This window comes from Catharus ustulatus, chromosome 1, assembly GCF_009819885.2.
Source record: "Catharus ustulatus isolate bCatUst1 chromosome 1, bCatUst1.pri.v2, whole genome shotgun sequence".
NCBI classification, from domain to species: domain Eukaryota; kingdom Metazoa; phylum Chordata; class Aves; order Passeriformes; family Turdidae; genus Catharus; species Catharus ustulatus.
Window position 1 is genome coordinate 28,162,063 of NC_046221.1, and position 18,217 is coordinate 28,180,279.

General features: G+C 36.4%; 1 protein-coding gene across 3 annotated transcripts in view; it reads left to right on the top strand.

Annotated features, from left to right (window-relative positions):
• The window catches only part of PHF14 (PHD finger protein 14), a 170,366-nt gene that overhangs the window by 123,789 nt on the left and 28,360 nt on the right, over nucleotides 1-18,217 (top strand). The window contains exons 18-19 of one of the 3 annotated variants that reach the window (XM_042780215.1): nucleotides 11,683-11,796; nucleotides 13,537-13,619. The exons of 1 other annotated variant lie outside the window; for it this stretch is intronic. In XM_042780215.1, the coding sequence (XP_042636149.1) occupies nucleotides 11,683-11,796; nucleotides 13,537-13,608 (186 nt within the window). In that variant the 3' untranslated portion in view covers nucleotides 13,609-13,619. The remainder of the gene's footprint in view (nucleotides 1-11,682; nucleotides 11,797-13,536; nucleotides 13,620-18,217) is intronic. One more of the 3 variants, XM_033077164.1, reaches the window with a different exon arrangement.

Sequence of the window (18,217 nt, forward strand, 5' to 3'; positions counted from 1 at the left end):
CAATAATTACGGAAGGTGCCCACAAGTGTACTTCACATACTTATTTTTGGAAATAGAAGGGTGTCAGCAGATTAATACAGTCATTGACATAATGAGTGTTAAATCTGTAACCAGTCCCATGCAATAAATAAGGATACATATGAGGTACTAATATTTACAAGTATATTTTGTATCATATGAATATGCATTTGCTCTACCATCTTCTCCTACTGCATGGTACCTCCACTGCATGTTTAAGTTAAATGTATTGCCCAGTACAGGATTTCACAACACAATGATGTTCTAAATACTGCATTTTGTAACTTACTGGTGGTAAGAAACTTCTTTAAGGTCTTTAAAATGTCTAATGATAATTTCAATAATCTTAAAATTTAAAGGTACAGTAATTTCACGACTATAAGGCGCACCGGATTATGAGGTGTACATCGGGAGTCAGCAAATTTCGCAACTTTGTACATTATATAAGGCGCACCAGACTATAAGGCGCACTTTGTTTTTGCAGCGAGGAGCTGCACCGCGCGCAACAAAGTAATGAATTAGTAATGGAATTGCGTGATCACAGGGTTTACTGTCAGGTGCTCAATTTGCAAACATTTTTCACAGATTGACATAGCCTTTAAACGCAGCCCCAGGCACCCTTCCCGTACCACGGACCCTGGCACTCCTGCCTGCCCCTGGCTGGCATGGCTCGCGGCTCCCAGCTCCCACCACGCGACCGCGCCCTGTCCCGGCGTCGCCGCGTCCCAGCGTTCCCCTGCCTGACGGCCGCGGCAAGTCCCGGCATCTCACCAGCAGGCGGCTGCGCGGCTTTCCCCTGACCAGCGACTGCGCAGCTTTCCCCCAGCCGGCGGCTGTGTGGCTGCATGACTCAGCCCTGGCCAGCGGCTGCACGGCTCACCCCCAGCCGGCGGCTGCCCCACGTCCTCCCTGCTGGCAGCCGCATGGCTTCCCCCTGGCCGGCGGTTGTGCCGCGTCCCAGCGTTCCCCTGCCTGGCAGCCGTGGCTCCCATGGGTCCCGGCTTCCCCCGCGCGACTGCAGTTCCCACGGGTCCCGGCTCAGCTCACAGATCACACTTCCGGGTTGGCAAATTTCTGAACTTCGTCCATATATAAGGCGCATCCAGATTATAAGGCACACTTCGGGGTTTGGACCAAAATTTAGTCAAAAGGGTGCACCTTATAGCCGTGAAATTACTGTAATTATGAGAAAATACAAAAAGATTGAGATTTAGAAGCTGTGGTCTATTATCTTATAATAATTCTCTCACTGAATAAGCTATTGACCTGATTTTTTGGGTTTTTTATGTTTCTTTATGTGCTTTCTGGATATAGCATAGACAGAGACTGAAAAGCTCATTTATATAAAATAGTAAAATAGTAAGAAGACAGTAGATACACTGTCTCATAGACAATGAATCATTTTACCCACTGATTCATCCCTCCATGCAAAACAACCTGCTTCAGCTAAAAAATAGTGAAATGGTTTAGGCATTCCCTTGGGAATATTATTTTCAACCCTCTTAAGAAGAGGAAGAGGGATGCAAACTGACATCTTACCTATGATATGGAATGTGTTCGCCAGTTAATTCAGGGCAGCAGTCAAACCATTGTCTCAAAATAAGGCATAAAGTATGGCTGTCTCTCTTAAGTTGTTGTTTTTGTTGTGGGTGTTTCGTTTTTTGGTTTTTTTGGTTTTGGGATTTTTTTTCTTTTAATTTGGAAAAAATTAAAATGGAAAATGGTACGGGCGGTTCTTAAACCCCAGAGTGCTTCCAGTGAATCTCAGGAGGAGGAAGGGGGACTGTTGATGATCTAGGATGACACTGCTGAACTCTGAATAAAACTGGTAGTTCAAATACTCTGCAATTTTTGGAAAATCCTTTTACTAACTTAACTAGGTCTTCATTCTGGTATTCTAATTTTGATGGATTTTATCTGAGGTTTTTCAGTGTACATTTACCTTAGCATTTTGGTTGAGGTCAGAAATGTGTTTTTGAATAGAATTACCCAGTTGCCACCAGTGGCTCTGTTTCGGTTCATATTATGGATATGATTTTAGGAGTGTGCTAAGTGAATTTCTGTCAAGGGGCACTAAAGCCTAGGATATATTCTGACTGCTAATGGGCATGCTGTCTTCATGACCAAGCTAGGGTGTATCTTTGAAGCATATGTTCTGCATCTGGCTGGTCCTCAATACGATCTGCTTTGTTCTAAAGAGCTGCTCCTGTCACGCCACAGTTTCCTGGTATGGAGTGACTCTTGCATTTACTGTATTGAAGGTATGTTTGTGTTTCAGTTTCATCTACTGAAAGAGTTGTTTTATTCCTATTTTGATGAGATAATATGTGGAAGTATTGTATTAGTAGTCTCAAGATCAAAAGCCTAAAAACTAATGCACAGATCTATACTGGTAGAGTATCAAATTTTATCATTTGTCCATTTGTATAAGCACTGTCTGCTTTCAACTGAAAGCATCTGTTCTACAGTGTTAAGGAATCATATTTAAGAGTAAGGGACTTGCTTGTATGTTTTCTAGTACAGATAAGAAAAAGAAAAGGAATTTTGTCTGGTAGAAGTAATCTCAAGAAAAAAAAAAAAAACCACCACAGGGAAAATAGAAATATGCTTCTGGGAATGAGGCAGTAAGTTGACATTTTGTGTGAATTTAGCCTCATCATTCCATGTATCATTTGAAGTGTTCTTAATTAGGGAAGAACGAGGAATTTCCAGGCCTTTATGAGGATGTTTTAAAGCTGGAGCAATAGTTGTAACCTTTCAGTTCCTATGAGCTCAGCAAAAGATAGCTGATTAATTTCACATCTTAAACTGTGTCAATTGGGCTGTTCATTCATTCCCTTTTTTAGTAAACACCCCGTTGTCAATGCAGCTTAGTGTGCCAGCATAAAATATCCTAGTGTTTTAGCTGGCTACTTTAATTAATAAGAGTATATATCTCTGTTTAAGAGTATAAAGTTAAATGGAAATGAATGAATGAATGAATGAACGAATAAATCAAGGGCACCCACAAAATAGTGTTCCTGACATTTGTTTGAAGCTTCTCAAAGGATGTAAAAAATACTTTTTTTCTCATTTTTCACATTCAGATATTCGAGAGATCTCCACATGTGTAGGAAGCATTTTTATAGAAAGGTTTTTATAGAAAGCCTTTTATAGAAAGCTACTTAATTAATTCTTTAAAAAAAATTGTTTTTATAGCTTTGAATTAATGTTTTACTTTTCTGCTTTATTAGTTGAAAATAAATGATTATGGTTTTCAAGAAGAGAGAGGAATAGGAAGAACTGGGGAGCTAGAAAAGCATGATGGCAAAAACAATGGAACTGCAAGAAGCTCCCTTGGCATAAAAGGAGAGCTGTAAGCACACACACATTTGTAAGAATGAGAAAATTCCACTTGGAAAGTACACAGAAACCCTCACAGGGGAGAATGGGGTGAATTAAGAAATAGGATTGCAACAAAGTGGAAAGGAGGATTTGGAGGACACACTGAGAGCTTCCCCCCAGAGAAGGGCAGAGTACCTCTAGAAAGCCTCTGAAAAAACAGGTGGGTTGCATGTAAAGTTAATTTAGGGAGCTATAAAACCTAGTAATAAACTTAGATTGCATAAAAGGATGTACTGAACAATCCCTTTATTTTCTATTCATTTCTATTCTGTTCTCTTTCTTTTTCTGTTTCATCTTGTTACTGGAAGAAAATTCTGGAAGTGGGGAGAGATGAAAACAAGTCTTGATTTAAAAGGTAGCCTTTGACTATTTTGTGATTTTTTGGTGATCACACATTTTAATATAACCCTGTTTTGCATTATGTTGGGAAAATCTGGACTTCAAGGAGTTGAAAAGCAAGAATCAGCGCTGAAAGAAGATGTAAGGAGCTAAATAAATATTACTTAAAGGACTTCTCAAAGATAAAAAAAAACCCACAACCCTATGAATGTGCTGACCCTGTCTTGAGAATTAAGTTAGATGGTACAATTTAAAGCTTTGTTCCAACATCTGACAGACATACTCTGCATGCTGATGCATAATATCTGAAGATTGTGTGCTTGAAAGAAAGCTTTTTCTGAGCTACATTCTATTTTTGTTAGAATAAAGCAGCTGCTTTTTGGAGCAGAGATCTTCTCAAGTGTTCAGTCTTCTCATTCAAGTTAAGAATTAGCAAATACTGTGAGCAAATTTTGTGTATACTTTCTTTCAAGCTGCTGAAATGGACTAAAGGAAAGTATTTTGACTATAAATAGTGCAAATGTGCAGCTTGACCCTAAGAAACGAAAGTAAGTTTGCTGTTGTTCCTTACTCCCAAGTTGTCATCGCCTCGGTAATCCAAAGGCACAGAAAGTTTGGAGCATTTTAAACGTTTCTTTTCTCTCGAAAAGAAATGCAGCTGGGTAAAACTTTCTTGTAGAGAGACTATATGAATGGATGCTATGACCTGCCCCGATCATTTCTGAAGGACTAAACTTTGCTTATGGAAGGAGACAACTGCAACCCCAAATGCAACTTTACTAATGGAGCTATTGTAGCTGTGGCACTGCCTTCCAGGAGTGGTACCAGATGACTTTGTGCATCTGTTGTTTAGAAAGTCTTTGTTTTATATGTTGGGTGTAAGGTGCCCATGCAATTTTGTAAATATGTTAAAGTCAGTAATTGCAATACTATCTAACATACATACAGGTACACAGTAAACATGTACCAGAGTACCAGATTATTATTACATGGACCTGTAGTGTGTGAACTGCACATCACCTGTGTGAGAGAAAACATCAGCAAAATCAGTCCACCCTTATTGTGGCTCTAGATGCTTGTGCAGTGCTTGAGAATTTGTTGTGTAGCTCCTGAGGTTTGGATTTGGGATACTTTTTGGATGGTGGAAAAAAGGATTGGAGCAATCAGAGCTGTACCAAACAGGCACAGGAAAAGTGAAATATCCTGCTCCAGCTGTAATATGTGTACTGTCATGAAAAGCTTTTTGAACTAAATTAAATAACTTCTATCAACTCTGTAAAATATAAAATGAGGACAAAAATAACATTTTAGGCTATAGTATTTGCCTATAATCTAATTCACAGTACAAAAAAAAAATAGCACACAATGCATAGGAAGAGAGCAGTGTGGACAAAAAAAAGGGAGAAAGTACTTAATTACTCTTCAATGATAGTAGCATGGTATAGCAGTCTTGCCAGTATATTAATATCCTGCAAAAGATACTAATATAAAATCTGTTGCTCTGGTGCACCAGATAATTACCAAATTATACATGATGTAGAACATTTAACACACACACACACACACACGCACACACACACACAGAAAAAAAGATAGATATTGGATTTTCCCTTTAGAGATTCTAAAAATTCCTGGTGATGATATACATCTTCATAAAGAAATTTTTGCCAATAATTTAAGCTGTACTATATCTGTGATTGGTAGTTTTAATCCAGGACAGTAACAGAGAAATTGTATTCCCTATTTTATACATACAGGATGAGTTTAGTATTTTGAGTGGCTATAATTAGAAGTTTAATTCCCTTTTTTTGTATTCTAATGTGGTTTTATTAATTGCAGCATTTTAAGAGACAATTTTTAATACAGTTCAAAGAATTCTGGGGTTAGAAAAGGCAGCTATTGAAAAGATAGCTAAAAAAATGACTTTTAAATGTTGGGAAATAGTGAATGGTGAGAAAGTAAAAGGGAAATACAATAATCCAGGAGACTTTGATTGAGAAGGTGGAGAATTCAGTCCCAAGAGAGTTGGGATTAGTACACTGAGTGATGGAAATGTAGAAAATGTGTGAGCTAGAAAGGGGAAACTAATCCATGTTCCAGAGGTCAGTGAATGATAATACCTTCAAACAGTGAAATGTTCTTCTGTTTTCTGTTTCTATTTGCATATGATAAAGTTAGAAAAATAGATACAAAAAACATTTTGAGAGTGCTCTTTCTAGCTTTAAATGTATGTAAATAATGGTTTTTTTCTGTTTGAAGAAGCATCCTGAGAAAACAGATGATCCTGTTTCCTTTCATAGTTTAATCAAACACTTCTAGTAAAATGCTAACAGTAGTAGCATGCTTATTTTAAAATAGTTAAGGTGGGAATTCACCTTGTGAACTTGGACAGGTGGGTAGATTTCAAAGATGTAAGTATACTTTGTCAGTACTGTAGTTTATTGGAAGATAAAGGGATAATACATTGGAACAGGTGGGTATTCATTGGAAATGTGTGCCTTTACTAATTCCTTCATATTGTACAAGGTGTTTGAAGAAAAAAAGCAAAAGTAGTGCGAGGCTGAAGAATGTAATTTAATTTCTATATTTGGAAAATTGAGAATTATAAAAGGTTTTTGTTTCTGTTTCTAAAAGAAGGCAGAGGTTTTAGAGATAGTTAAGTTCTATTAATTGAACTGAGGTGGTTTCAGAGTGAGCTGAAAAAGAGACTGTGTTGTGTTAACAGTGCGTAAAGATGGAAATCATAGTCCCCTTCTCCAGAGAGGGAAAAAATAGCCAAGGACATAACAACTGCGTTGCCTCTGTGACTGGCAGCATTGGAGGTTAGCACATGAATGTTAGAGGTTGCATTTGTAATTTCCTATCTTTGGAGAGGGCACAAGAAGAGAAGAGATTGTCAGATGTTGAATAAAAGCAGCATAAAGAGAATGACAAAGGCATAATAAAAGACAAAGGGAAATTTTACAACTGTGGAGCATGACTTAAAAGTTTAAAGCCCATATTCTTACTTCATTAACTAACACAGGGTAAAGTCTGAGGAGCAGCAAGGTGATTGATCTTGCATGTGAGTAGATTGAGATAAACTGTACATTTCTCCCTGGGGATTTACTTTGGCCACCTGTGAACTGTGGAGAACTACAGATACCTTGCCTGCAGCAGATTTTCCAAAATTCCACCTAAGATGTTGTGAATACTTTCAAAGTATGCCCCTGGGGTGTAGGAATAAGAACAGTAGGAGTGGTTGCTGAGCTGCTGGAGGGATGTTCCATGGTTTGGGCTGGAGAGGCACTGTGTGTCTGACCCAGGAAAGCTTTTTCTGTGCAGCACTGGAAATGAGACTGTGAAGCTAGGAGCACTTTAGCACTTCAATAAAAATGTGCTAATTTCATCCCACAGTGCTTCAACTGTAAGAAGCTGTCTTCATGTTTCAGAAAGGCCTTTTTTCCCCCCTCACTTTTGTAAGTCTAAAGGGGGACAAATATTTCTACTTTGTTACTGTGAGAAGTCTTTGTTAGTAACTTTGGCATCCAATTCATTACTGCAGTCATGTTTTCACAGCCTGGTGTGAGAGATAAACCCTTTGCAAATGAAGACAGCATCCATTTTCTTTCTACCGCAGGCCACACAGAATTGATTGGGGTAATAAAATGACAGTACGATGTAATATACTGACGGCTCTTTAATTTGAAAACTAGTTCCAGGCTGATTCAAAACTTGTTTAAAGCTAATTTATGACTTTGGTGTTTCTCAGCTGGACCAAGGTAAAGGATGATATATGAAAAACGATGCAGAGTTAACATAATATATTCAAACCTGTCAGCTTGAAATCATCTATAAAGGATTTGTTTCAATCCTTTTTTTGTTTTGTTCTAAAGAAGCAATAGCAGAAAAAGTAGTGGCTGTTAGACTAGTGTGAACACTGTGTCACTGTGTATGACACTATTTTTCCATCATCATGTTTCAAATGGAAATTCTTGTGCTTTTTAGGAATGTATTTTATGCATAGTTTAAAAATATAAAAATATACATTTTCTTTAAAATAAGAAGCAGTGTCGGGTTACTATTTTGTTAAGTCAGTATCTGTGCTGACAGTATTGGTAAATACAGCATTTTGCTACCAAGATGTTCACTGTGTGTTTTGCCTGTATATGTATGTACAGACTACCCATGTCTGTCTATACATATCTGTATCCTGTTTACATGTAATATGCATACCTGTATATGTGTCTCAATCTCAAATTAAAGGTCTGGTTTTTGAAAAGCAAAATGTGAGAATAGTGAAATTCTTAAATTAAGCCACAACATCAGCATAGCATAACACATAAACACCTCCCTTTGAAAACTATCACTTTCATGTGGCTTGGAAATGAAATCCACATCTGTTCTATATGCACTATTGATTTTTCAGCATACTGTGTCAGTGTTCCTTCTGCACAGAAAAGGACAAAACTAAAAGTACAATGTGTGCTCTTGTACAGTAAATGCAAAAAGCAAATACATCATTTGGAGTGAAGGGAAGAAGAGAACTGAATACTGCAAAAACTAGTAAGCAGATTCCATCCCAGAACTAGAATATCTGATTTGTTATGTATTTGTGTTAACATATAATTAAAATAAGATTTTTTGCAGAAAACACATTGATCAAGCCTATGCAGTTGTGGTATCTTAAACTGCATGAACATTTAGATCACAGGAAAAGAGTCATAGTTAAAAGCAGGGCTATCTTTCTTGCATAAACGTAGCAGAATGTCTACACATTTCATGTTTCCTCTTCAAGGCTTTGTAAGTCCAATAAGGTTCATGTTCTGAGGAACTTTGATCAAAATCTGCATTTTTCAGGAAAAAAATTACCACTAAGCATTTGGAATTTATTTGTTTATAATGCACTTATATTTTCACAAAGTATTTCTACATTTTAAGGAAGCTGGAACTACCATTTAGTGGCTTTCCCCCATAATTTATTAATTAATATAACTAAATACTGTGATCTATTATAAAGCTATGTGTTGATCTGTCTGACTTGAAAATGGAGATTTGTGATTTTTCCTATGTAGTTTAGAAAATCTAATAATAATTTAATGAAGTGGGAAGGGCTTAAGCACCGGAAAATACATGTACCAAAATAGTTACTGTGTAAATTATATGTCCATAAACCACCACGTCCATCACTGCTACAGCTGAGGCTGACAGATCAATGATAATGCTATTACCATTGTTTTTGTCATGCAGGACCTTGAAAAAATAATAAAGTGACTTTAGGACAATAAATTTTAATTATTTTTGAAGTACTTTTTCATTATAACATCTATTTGGCAAAAATACTGATTCAGGTTAGTGGTTGCCTTTCCTTTAAAAGTGCAAACTTTTTCAGGTTGTTTTACTTGCCAGAATACAAGTAAAAGTACCAGGATTACTAACCAGAACTGTTACTCACTTGGCCACAAACTCATGACACGCCTGGAAGCAGCTCCAGTAAAAGTTCTCATTTGCAACTTGCAGCATTTTTGTTGTGGTATCGTCCATGAAATGATCTCATCCCACTTACCAAATATGTCTGTTTCTGAAAGCTGTATTTCACATGTTGCCAAACTAGTTCAGAACAACATAGATTGCCTGTGTTACATATTTAGATCACAGAATAGTCTGGAAGGGGCCCACAAGGATCATCAAGTGAACTCTTGAAAGTGAGCAGCCCATACTGGGATTGAACCCAGGACCTTGGGGCTATTAGTACCATGGTCTGACCAACTAACAATGTAAAAAGAGATAATAAAACCAGTGCAATTGGAAAAGGAGGCATATTTGCTTGGATTGGTTTCTGAATAATAAAGTAAATTAGATTTCCATCCATCTCTCTAAAAATAGAAGGATTAAATTAGCCAGCTGGTTCTTAGGAGAAGGATGGCCAAGCTGCTAGAGAAGAAAATACTCAAGATTTGATAGAAAAAATAATCCAAGGACCTGTTGAGACAAAGGAATGTAACAGGAATGTAAGCTTACCAAATTGCAGTTGCTCAGATAATTTTTGAAAAACACTGTTTATTACTTTTAAAAAACCAAGTAACTGGAAATGGTTGCCACCATTATCTGGCCACAGGTAATAACAGCATAACAAAAGCATCTTCAGGCACAAAATGCAAGCAGAATTCAAGGAGAGAAATCACTGAACCAATGGATTCAGACAAGTATATAATTTTCTTCCAGCAGATGTGTTTGTTACATTTGTTTTTGTAAGAAACACAGAAAAGCTTCTGGAAACATATTGAGCTGATAAATTGCATGGCATTGATTTAACTTTCTTAAGGAAAAAACAGTACTGTTCTATATTCAGACATAGCACATGGCTAATTGGGTCAAGAATAAATATTCTCATCATCATAGTTCACTGGGACCAAAATGAGGTGGCCTTTGAGAGAGAGGATGTTTGCCTGTGCAAGTCCCAGGAAACCAGTGAGCTGTCAGGATGAACATGGTGCAAAGTTCCTTTTAATGGGGAAAATCAGACTTTATCAGAATGCTAGAGATGTTTCTCCTTGCAGCTTACTCTGTTTGGATGATACTCTTACAAGGTATCTCATTTTTCCTTTTGTTCCGCAGATCCAGCATTATGCCCATAAAACAGTTCAGTGCAATGGCAGTTGGACTTCACTGTTAACATTTTAATTGATAGTATTCTTTAGTGTTCACTAAAAGCTATTTTTTTCTGAAAGCTATTTTTTTCCTAAAATGTCTTCCTCATACCATGAGGAATATGAATTTTAAAGGGACATGTCACAAAATGGTCAAGTGTATCCTTTTCCCGAGTCACAGAAAGGTGATGCAATGAGAAAGGTGTAAAAAAGTTTTATTAGAAGTATTTAAGCTCAGAAGGTATTTTTTCACTTTATAGTCTTTAGGAATCCCCTCCATGTGTTAATTCTTTTACAGTACCTGGTCACCAGATGTGATTCTCTGTGTGACTCAGTAATGGTTGTTGGACCAGTGCTTACTTTTTCCTTTTCCATACAATGGGCTAAACTGCAATTGCTGAATATTATCATTATGAAATTTTAATTTACTTTTTACAGATTGTTGTGTTTGAAAACATAATAATGAGCTCTGCAGCTTGCAGTTTCCAAAAGTGTAATCTCGATTTCCCTGCAATTAGTGAATGTAGAAAGAAAGTGGTGTATCAAAAGCATATACTCTGCTTGCTAAGCGATGACATCTGAAATACCTTCTGTAATGAGCATTAAGACAAGCACAGTAGAGAGTTTACTGACTAATGGATTTATTCTCTGCATTAAAATGTCTCAATCTCTGCTGTTATCAAAACTGCTGTGTGAAGCAGTGAAGGTATTAAAGTGGTTTTTATTTTGAATGATTTAGTCATGTCGCATGGCAAAATCAAGGCAATTTGGAAAATATAATGTAAATTACTTAAGAATTTTTAAATTTATTTTACTGGAATGTTAAATTTACTAAAAGATAGCAAACTCTTTAACTTTAGCAGGTTGTGTCCTATATTGGTTTGCAGTGACTGGTAAAATATATTTGTTGGGAGTTGTTCTAGCATGGGTCCAGCTGTTTTACAGAAGCATCCATCTGCCATAAGTGGACAAAATGGAATATTCCCTTCCTTGTAGTTCAGGAGCAGGGGTAGGTATGGGCAAAAAAACCCGCTTATTCAGAACTTTGCAATTCTGAAATGCTGTAACTACTTAGTAAGTCTTAAAATTCTCTAATGGAGAAAATATTATTATTGCAAGAGAAAGTATATGACAGATGGTTTTGACTCGGGCAAAAGAAGTTGCCCAGAATAAAAAGAGTAGTGTTTCAGACCTCAAGTATTTTTTATTTCTTTGTCTGTGCTTAAAGCACAGATTCTCTGAAAAGTCTCATTTTCTTGGCGTGCCACATCAACACGCTGCTGAGGGGTCTGTTTGTGTCTGTTGCCCTCAGGACTCCGAGCCGTCAAATGAGGTGGTCTCAGAGGCCCCAGGTAACGTGGTACCCTCTACCTCAAGAAGTAGCTCTGAAGAGCTGATATCGGTGGCACAGAAACGTCCAGAAGAGGTAGGACATTCTGTGTCTATTTTTTTCCAAAACTAACTGTTGGGGAATACACATTTGCCTCTGTTTTTCATGACTAGTGTTGTACTACTAATAACAGAGACTTTTTAAAATGAGAGCTCAGTCTTATGCTCCCATATAAACAGCATACGAGACCAAGGTAAAACTCAGGACTATTATTAATGGTACCTAGAAGTATATTCCATAATATATACTACTTTAAAAATACTGTTTCTTATTGTCAGTAATTAGGATTCTTTTTTTATTGTTCCTATCTTCCACACCAGGACAGTAATAGGAGCCCTGTTAGATTCTGGCTAAATCAACCTTATTACACTGAGGAGTCAGAAATAGAATCCGTACATAGGTATATACAATTTTTATCATCCTTCACAAAATTCAAGTATGTCTGACTTCTGGCTTGTGCAAAGGAAAGACTCTTCCTGATATTGGGCCTTTCTTTGTTCTTTTGGTTTCAAAATTGATGTAGTATGGTCATAAGTTCATACTTCCTTTTGTTGTAAGCAAAGGTGCTTGTAAGGTAGTTCCATAGGGTAGCCAATGACTCAAGGTGTTCTCTGTCCCTGCTGTGCATCCCTGTCATAGTACACTACAGCTGGATAAGTGGCTGTCTGTAGAATTGAGGCTCATAACTTCATTTCATGGTGGCAATCATCTTCCCAGAGAAACCTTATCCTTAAATTAACCTTTCCTGTGAGACATAAGTCCTTCCTTGGCAGTAGCACATCTTACTAATAGAGTAAAGCAGAGGAAATAGGGTCAGTCCACAGATATTACAGGGGTCAAGAATCAAGGGACATACCATCTCAATATATCTTTGGTAGTGAGTTACAACAAGCCTTAACACTTAATCTTGGCTTATTCAAACATTTAATTGGTATTATTGCTATTAAAAGTGCATCAAGTACCAGGTAATATAAAGAGTAGCATTTGTTGGCTGCATTTTCTGAGATTTCTTTTGACTGTAATTTTCACAGCAAAGGAGAGTATGAAGTGATGGTCATAGGAAATATAATGCCATTTCTTAGTTTAGTGCAGTTTAGTGCAGCCTTTAGATAAATATCTTCATTTCTCTGAAAGTCTTGTCACTTTGTCTGAAGAGGGAGGGTCCAGAGTATGAAGCCTAGAGAATTCTGAAGAGCGTCTCCTGGAATAAGACCAAGTAGATTTACTTATTTTGGGATATCACTACATATTCCAAGACAGAAAATCAGATTATCACATCCTAAGTCCTGAGGATAGAGCAGTACAAGCTTTTAGTAACAGTTTTTTATGTATTCTTGAGTAGCAAAGGGACCTCTGGTCTGTGGAGGGACATGGGATCTGCCTCTTGATTCTCAGCTTTGTCAACTTACCTCACTCCAGTGGAGAAATTAAAATTGAGAGCGCAGATGATGTTTAAAATAAAAAGAGTGCAAAAGTGCTGCAAAAGAAACATGGTTAGTTAGTAAAAGGTGAATAAGAGGAAGATGGATATACAGTTTTTGCTTTTGTGGAATAAAAGCAGCTCAGCTGTAGAGGAAACTTCAGAGAATCAAAAGATGGAAATACACCTTTCAAATTTTACAAGGAGTTCAGTGATAGTTCATGTTGAAGCTGTTATACTGAGTGTGGGGTCATGTGTTTCATAAGGGAATAAGTCTTTCTCCAATCATATTTACTGCAGTTTGTACAAAAAGAGAGAGAGGTGAGTTAGAAGGAGTTTTGTGGTTGGATTTGCAGGGAGCCTTCAGAAGGGAACACCAGTATGCTGAATTCCCAAATTCAGAACCCACCATGAAACAACCCATCTAAGTTACTCATGGGTAAGTCAGCATGATAAGCAAACATTTGTGAATTACACCCTAAAAAACGGGTCCAAAAACTGTTTGCAGAGATTGATTTCAACTAATGCCTTTTTTATTTTTAATTTTGTTTGAAGTGTTTGGGTACATCTTTCAATATCTGCTTAATGAGTTAATATTTGGAATTGACTACTGACTGGTGCATTATTTGTGCAATTTATATCTCCTCTGAATTCAAACCATCAGTATTGGTGAGAGTTGTTAAAGAAAAGCTCAAACACAGCTGTGGAAAAGAGAAATGAATAAAGAAGGCAAGGTAGCTAACAGCAAAGGGTTTCAGGAAAGTGGAGAAAGTTTGAGAAGGTTGTGGAAAGGGGAGTTCAAAAAGAGACTTAGACTTGCAAATCTGAGGACACACGACTTCTAGTAGGAGAAGGTATGGAAAATCCCACAAAGTGCCACATTAATTTGAATAAAGCACTTTTTTTTTCTCCTGCTTACATTTGTTTTCCTCTTAGATAGGAGAGTCTGAATCTAACACTTGGTTATACCTGTGACTTGTGCCATCAGGATGGTATTTGTGGGATATAATCTGATCACTCAAATGAGGTTTGGTTTTGCTTGTCTAGTCATTCCTCCTAATAGAAATTATGGTTGAATATTGAGTTCTCCTCAAGGCATCCACTCCTCTTACTGCTGCCCTTCTTCCCAGACACTTCTGATGCTCTAAAGTTAGATTTAACTCTCTTGGATCAGGACAGTGTCCAGCTATGGGGCATAGGACAAATGCCACTTCAGAAATAATTAGCATGTTAAGTGTGTAGATCTTGACAACTGATTTTTCTGTGAATTTCACAGGTGTCCTGAATCACCTGTTAGTGATTCAGAAAAGTGTGTTTTCATCAGTGTATTTCAGTGAACTAACTGACTTTAAAGTTAGAAAGATACTTTATTGTCTCCAAAAACTGCGCAAGCCTCTATAAAATTTAAGCTGTATAGATTTGAATGCTTGAATAATTTTAATTAGTGTCCATCCTAAAATAAGAAAATGATGGATAACTTAATATTGTGTATATTTCTTGGGGTTCTTTTAAGAATTGGAAAAGTGACATTAAAAGAACAGTTCACTGCATTTCAAAGGGGATAGATGTGTGTCATCCTAATTTCAATGTAATTTTGTTAGACCTTCTAAGCAGTGTATATGTTTCAGCAGTTTTCCTCCAACAATAATGCTTAAAATAGGATTTTTGTTCCCGCAAGCTTTTCAAAATTCAGAACTACATCACTGTTGTTTTAGTATGCCCTTTTGTCTCTGATACTACACATTCTTTACTGTGAATGGATGAAAGGAAATTCTCTGGATGTTGTGATTGTTTAAGATGCAGAGCTTTTAAGATGTTTTAAATGTATGAATACACTTGCTTGAATAACACTGCAATTGTTCAATAAATCTGAAAGGCTGGTGTATCAGCTTTCATTTCTGTTTTCTGTGGTTAGCTTCACTTTACATCTGGCAGTTGCAGCATATTTGGTACATATATTTAAGTAGTTTTTTTGATGAATATACAGAGATGCTGAAAAAACTGAAGATTTGTTGCTAAAGTAGTTTTACTTTCCCTTTCTCATTTGTCTAAAGAGCAAGATGGGTGGGCTTGGTCTTGACACCATTTCTCATCAGCAGCGCTTTAATCCTTGGGGAATGGTGGTGTCAGTGGTTTGTTATCCAAGTCAGAAAATACTAGTTTTGACAGTTCCCCCTTAAATGTGAGTCTCATAAGAGGCATATTCTCTTGTTTAATTAGAAGTAAAATAGAAGTACATGAGTTATGTGTATTAATTTCCTTTGCCAATCCTGTGGCAAATTAATTAATCATGTTTTAATCGTGTAAGCCTAGAGGCTAACAGAGCTGATCTTTCTGAATGTCTGCATTGCCAGAACAGTACAGACACAAAGGAAAAGCTGTCCTATCCTTTCTCTTGGATAGAAAAATGAATTCAACAACCAACAAACCCCTACTTTCTTCTACAAAAAAAAAAAAAAAAAAAAAAAAGAGCACATATAATGCATGGAGCACTTTAGGGTAAAATATAAATGATATGTTCATAGCATATGAACATGAATAGCTTATGTGTCTGTGGTGCTTTTTGGGTGCTATATTCAAACTATAAAAGCTTTGCAAATCATTGTGGTTCGTAACTAAAGAAGGATTCAGATAGGTACCCACTAACCTGTTTCTGGACTATTAGACATTCAGTGCTGGCAGTTTATCTGGATAGTACACAGACATTTTCCATAAGTAATGTACAGCTAAGGTATAGTGATTTGTTTGATAGAGGAAGATGTGTCACACACTTAAGTCATTTACCAGTAGTTGTAAGTATGGTACAAGCATCCTAAAAGGATTGTAGAACTCAGTTTTAATTACACTGTTTCCTATACAAGTGAAAGAAATGTTGCTTAATTTCTGTTACTACAGTTGGTGGCTAATACTGTCTTGGATTTATCCTCCTTCCTTTATCTTGGGATAAAACCTTTCCCAACAAGTCCCTTTGGCATTTCAAGTTAAAACAAGAGGAAGGTATTTTTTAAACCTAAAGCTATAAATTTCATCAACAGTGTGTCCAGTTCATCCTTAGGGTATTTTATTACATTGAGGTTTTTATTTTTTAAACAAAGTATGATGTAACATGTTCTGAAATGATTGAATTGAAAGTAATTCCATAGGAAACTTTGTAATAATGCTTATGTGCTGATTTTTTCCAGTTGCTATTATTAGACTATTAAATAACTGAATTTCCATCACTGACATATTTATTTCAGAAAATAATCATCATGAAGAATAAGCACCATCAAGAAGCAGAGAGATGATTTGCACTCTTAGAGAACACAAGAATATATTAGATAAAATATGTTTGTATATCTATCTATATGTATAAATGCACAGCTCATGCTTACACGTGTGAAAAGCCTGTGCATTCTTTTCTAAATTTCATAGGCCTGACAATATATTCCCTCTATTCTGTGTAGCTGCTGACTTGAATGCATTTAATAGAAAATTTGTACCAGACAGTTGTTGCTATAAATACATTCTTTCTGACCCATTGTTAATTTTAAAAAAAATGAAGTGACCAGCATAGGGTGAGTTGGACTAATATTTGGTCTTGAACACTAATATTTTTGTTTAACTTCAGAGGAACTTTCCCACTCAGAAAAATAATAGTAAATGTCCATGCTGTATGGACCTAACAGTCTGTTTTCTGATGAAAAATCCTGTGATAACTTACTAGTTATTGTGTATCATAGGTAAATAATTCCCCTTTATATCAGTAGTGATACTGGAATGTGATTTTGGAGCAGAGGTTAATTAATACTCTGAACCTGCTGCTATATTGAGATCTGCAAACAGACAAAACACCACAAAAAAACCACCACAAACACTAAATGGAATATTTTAACAAGGGTATGGAGCATCTATGTCATCCGTATCCCGGTAGACATAGGATGGATCCCTGCAGTGCCTTTCTTAGTACACTTTTCTGGTTTTAAAGCTTCTGAGCAGTGGTGGTTTTCATACTTCTGGGGTCTTTTCTTTTAAGCTCCTTTACCATAAACATTCTCTAAGGTGTTTTTTTCATAATGTTTCTTGCACTCCTCCACTTTGTGTTCTCTGAGTGACAGCAGAAGAGTTGTAGCAGATTACAGACCTGGAATTGAAAAGCTTTTCTAATATTTTCTGTACCCAAGTCAATTCATTGTAGAAAAGATTGATATTTGGTTCCTTGTGGAATTACTTATGGGTGATTTGGCCCATAATCCAACTCTTCTTGTCAGAGTGTGTCTTCCAGTCATCAGACTCATTTATCAAAACAAGAGAGTTGAGTCACCTTTTCAGATCATTTGGCACTCAAGATTTGTTTGATTTTACTTTTCATGCTTCTACAAGTAATTATTATTATTACTGTAGTTCCCATTAATATTTCAGAACAAAAGTGGTAAGCCACATACGTAAAGAACCTTAGAGTCTAACTGCGTTAAAAGTGAATTAATAATGAATTGAGAAAAGGAATGTAATACCTTTGACTACTGAAGTGGTTCCTCTGTAAAATAAACCAGGAAATACAGTTAAGCATGTAAATGCTCTGGAGTTAGGAATTCGTATTTTCCCTCTAATCTCTTCACATGACTGTTTTATGTAATCTTCTTAATAACTAAATATAAAGGTTGCAAGATGGCAGGAAAATGCTGTCATGCATTTCTGCTTTTGAAGTCAAAATTTATTTATGTATATTTAAGCTGTGAATGGCCTTATGAAATGAGGTTTCCTCTTAGAAGAACATTATTAATTTAAAAAATGAATTAGATCTGTTCAAAATTTCCACAAATCCAAGACATTTTTCTTTATTTAACCTTTTCACAGTCTCTGCTCTTCTTTAAAGTACATTCAGTCCTATATCATCTGTTACTCAGGAAGGTATTTAATACATGACTGGGCATCATTTGCATTATACAAGAAGATTAACTTTACAAGCTCTGCTATTAATCTGAGTAGCTCTACATATTGACCTATGAAAGAACATAATTAAGTTAGCTTAATTAAGTTAGTTAATTGTTACACTCT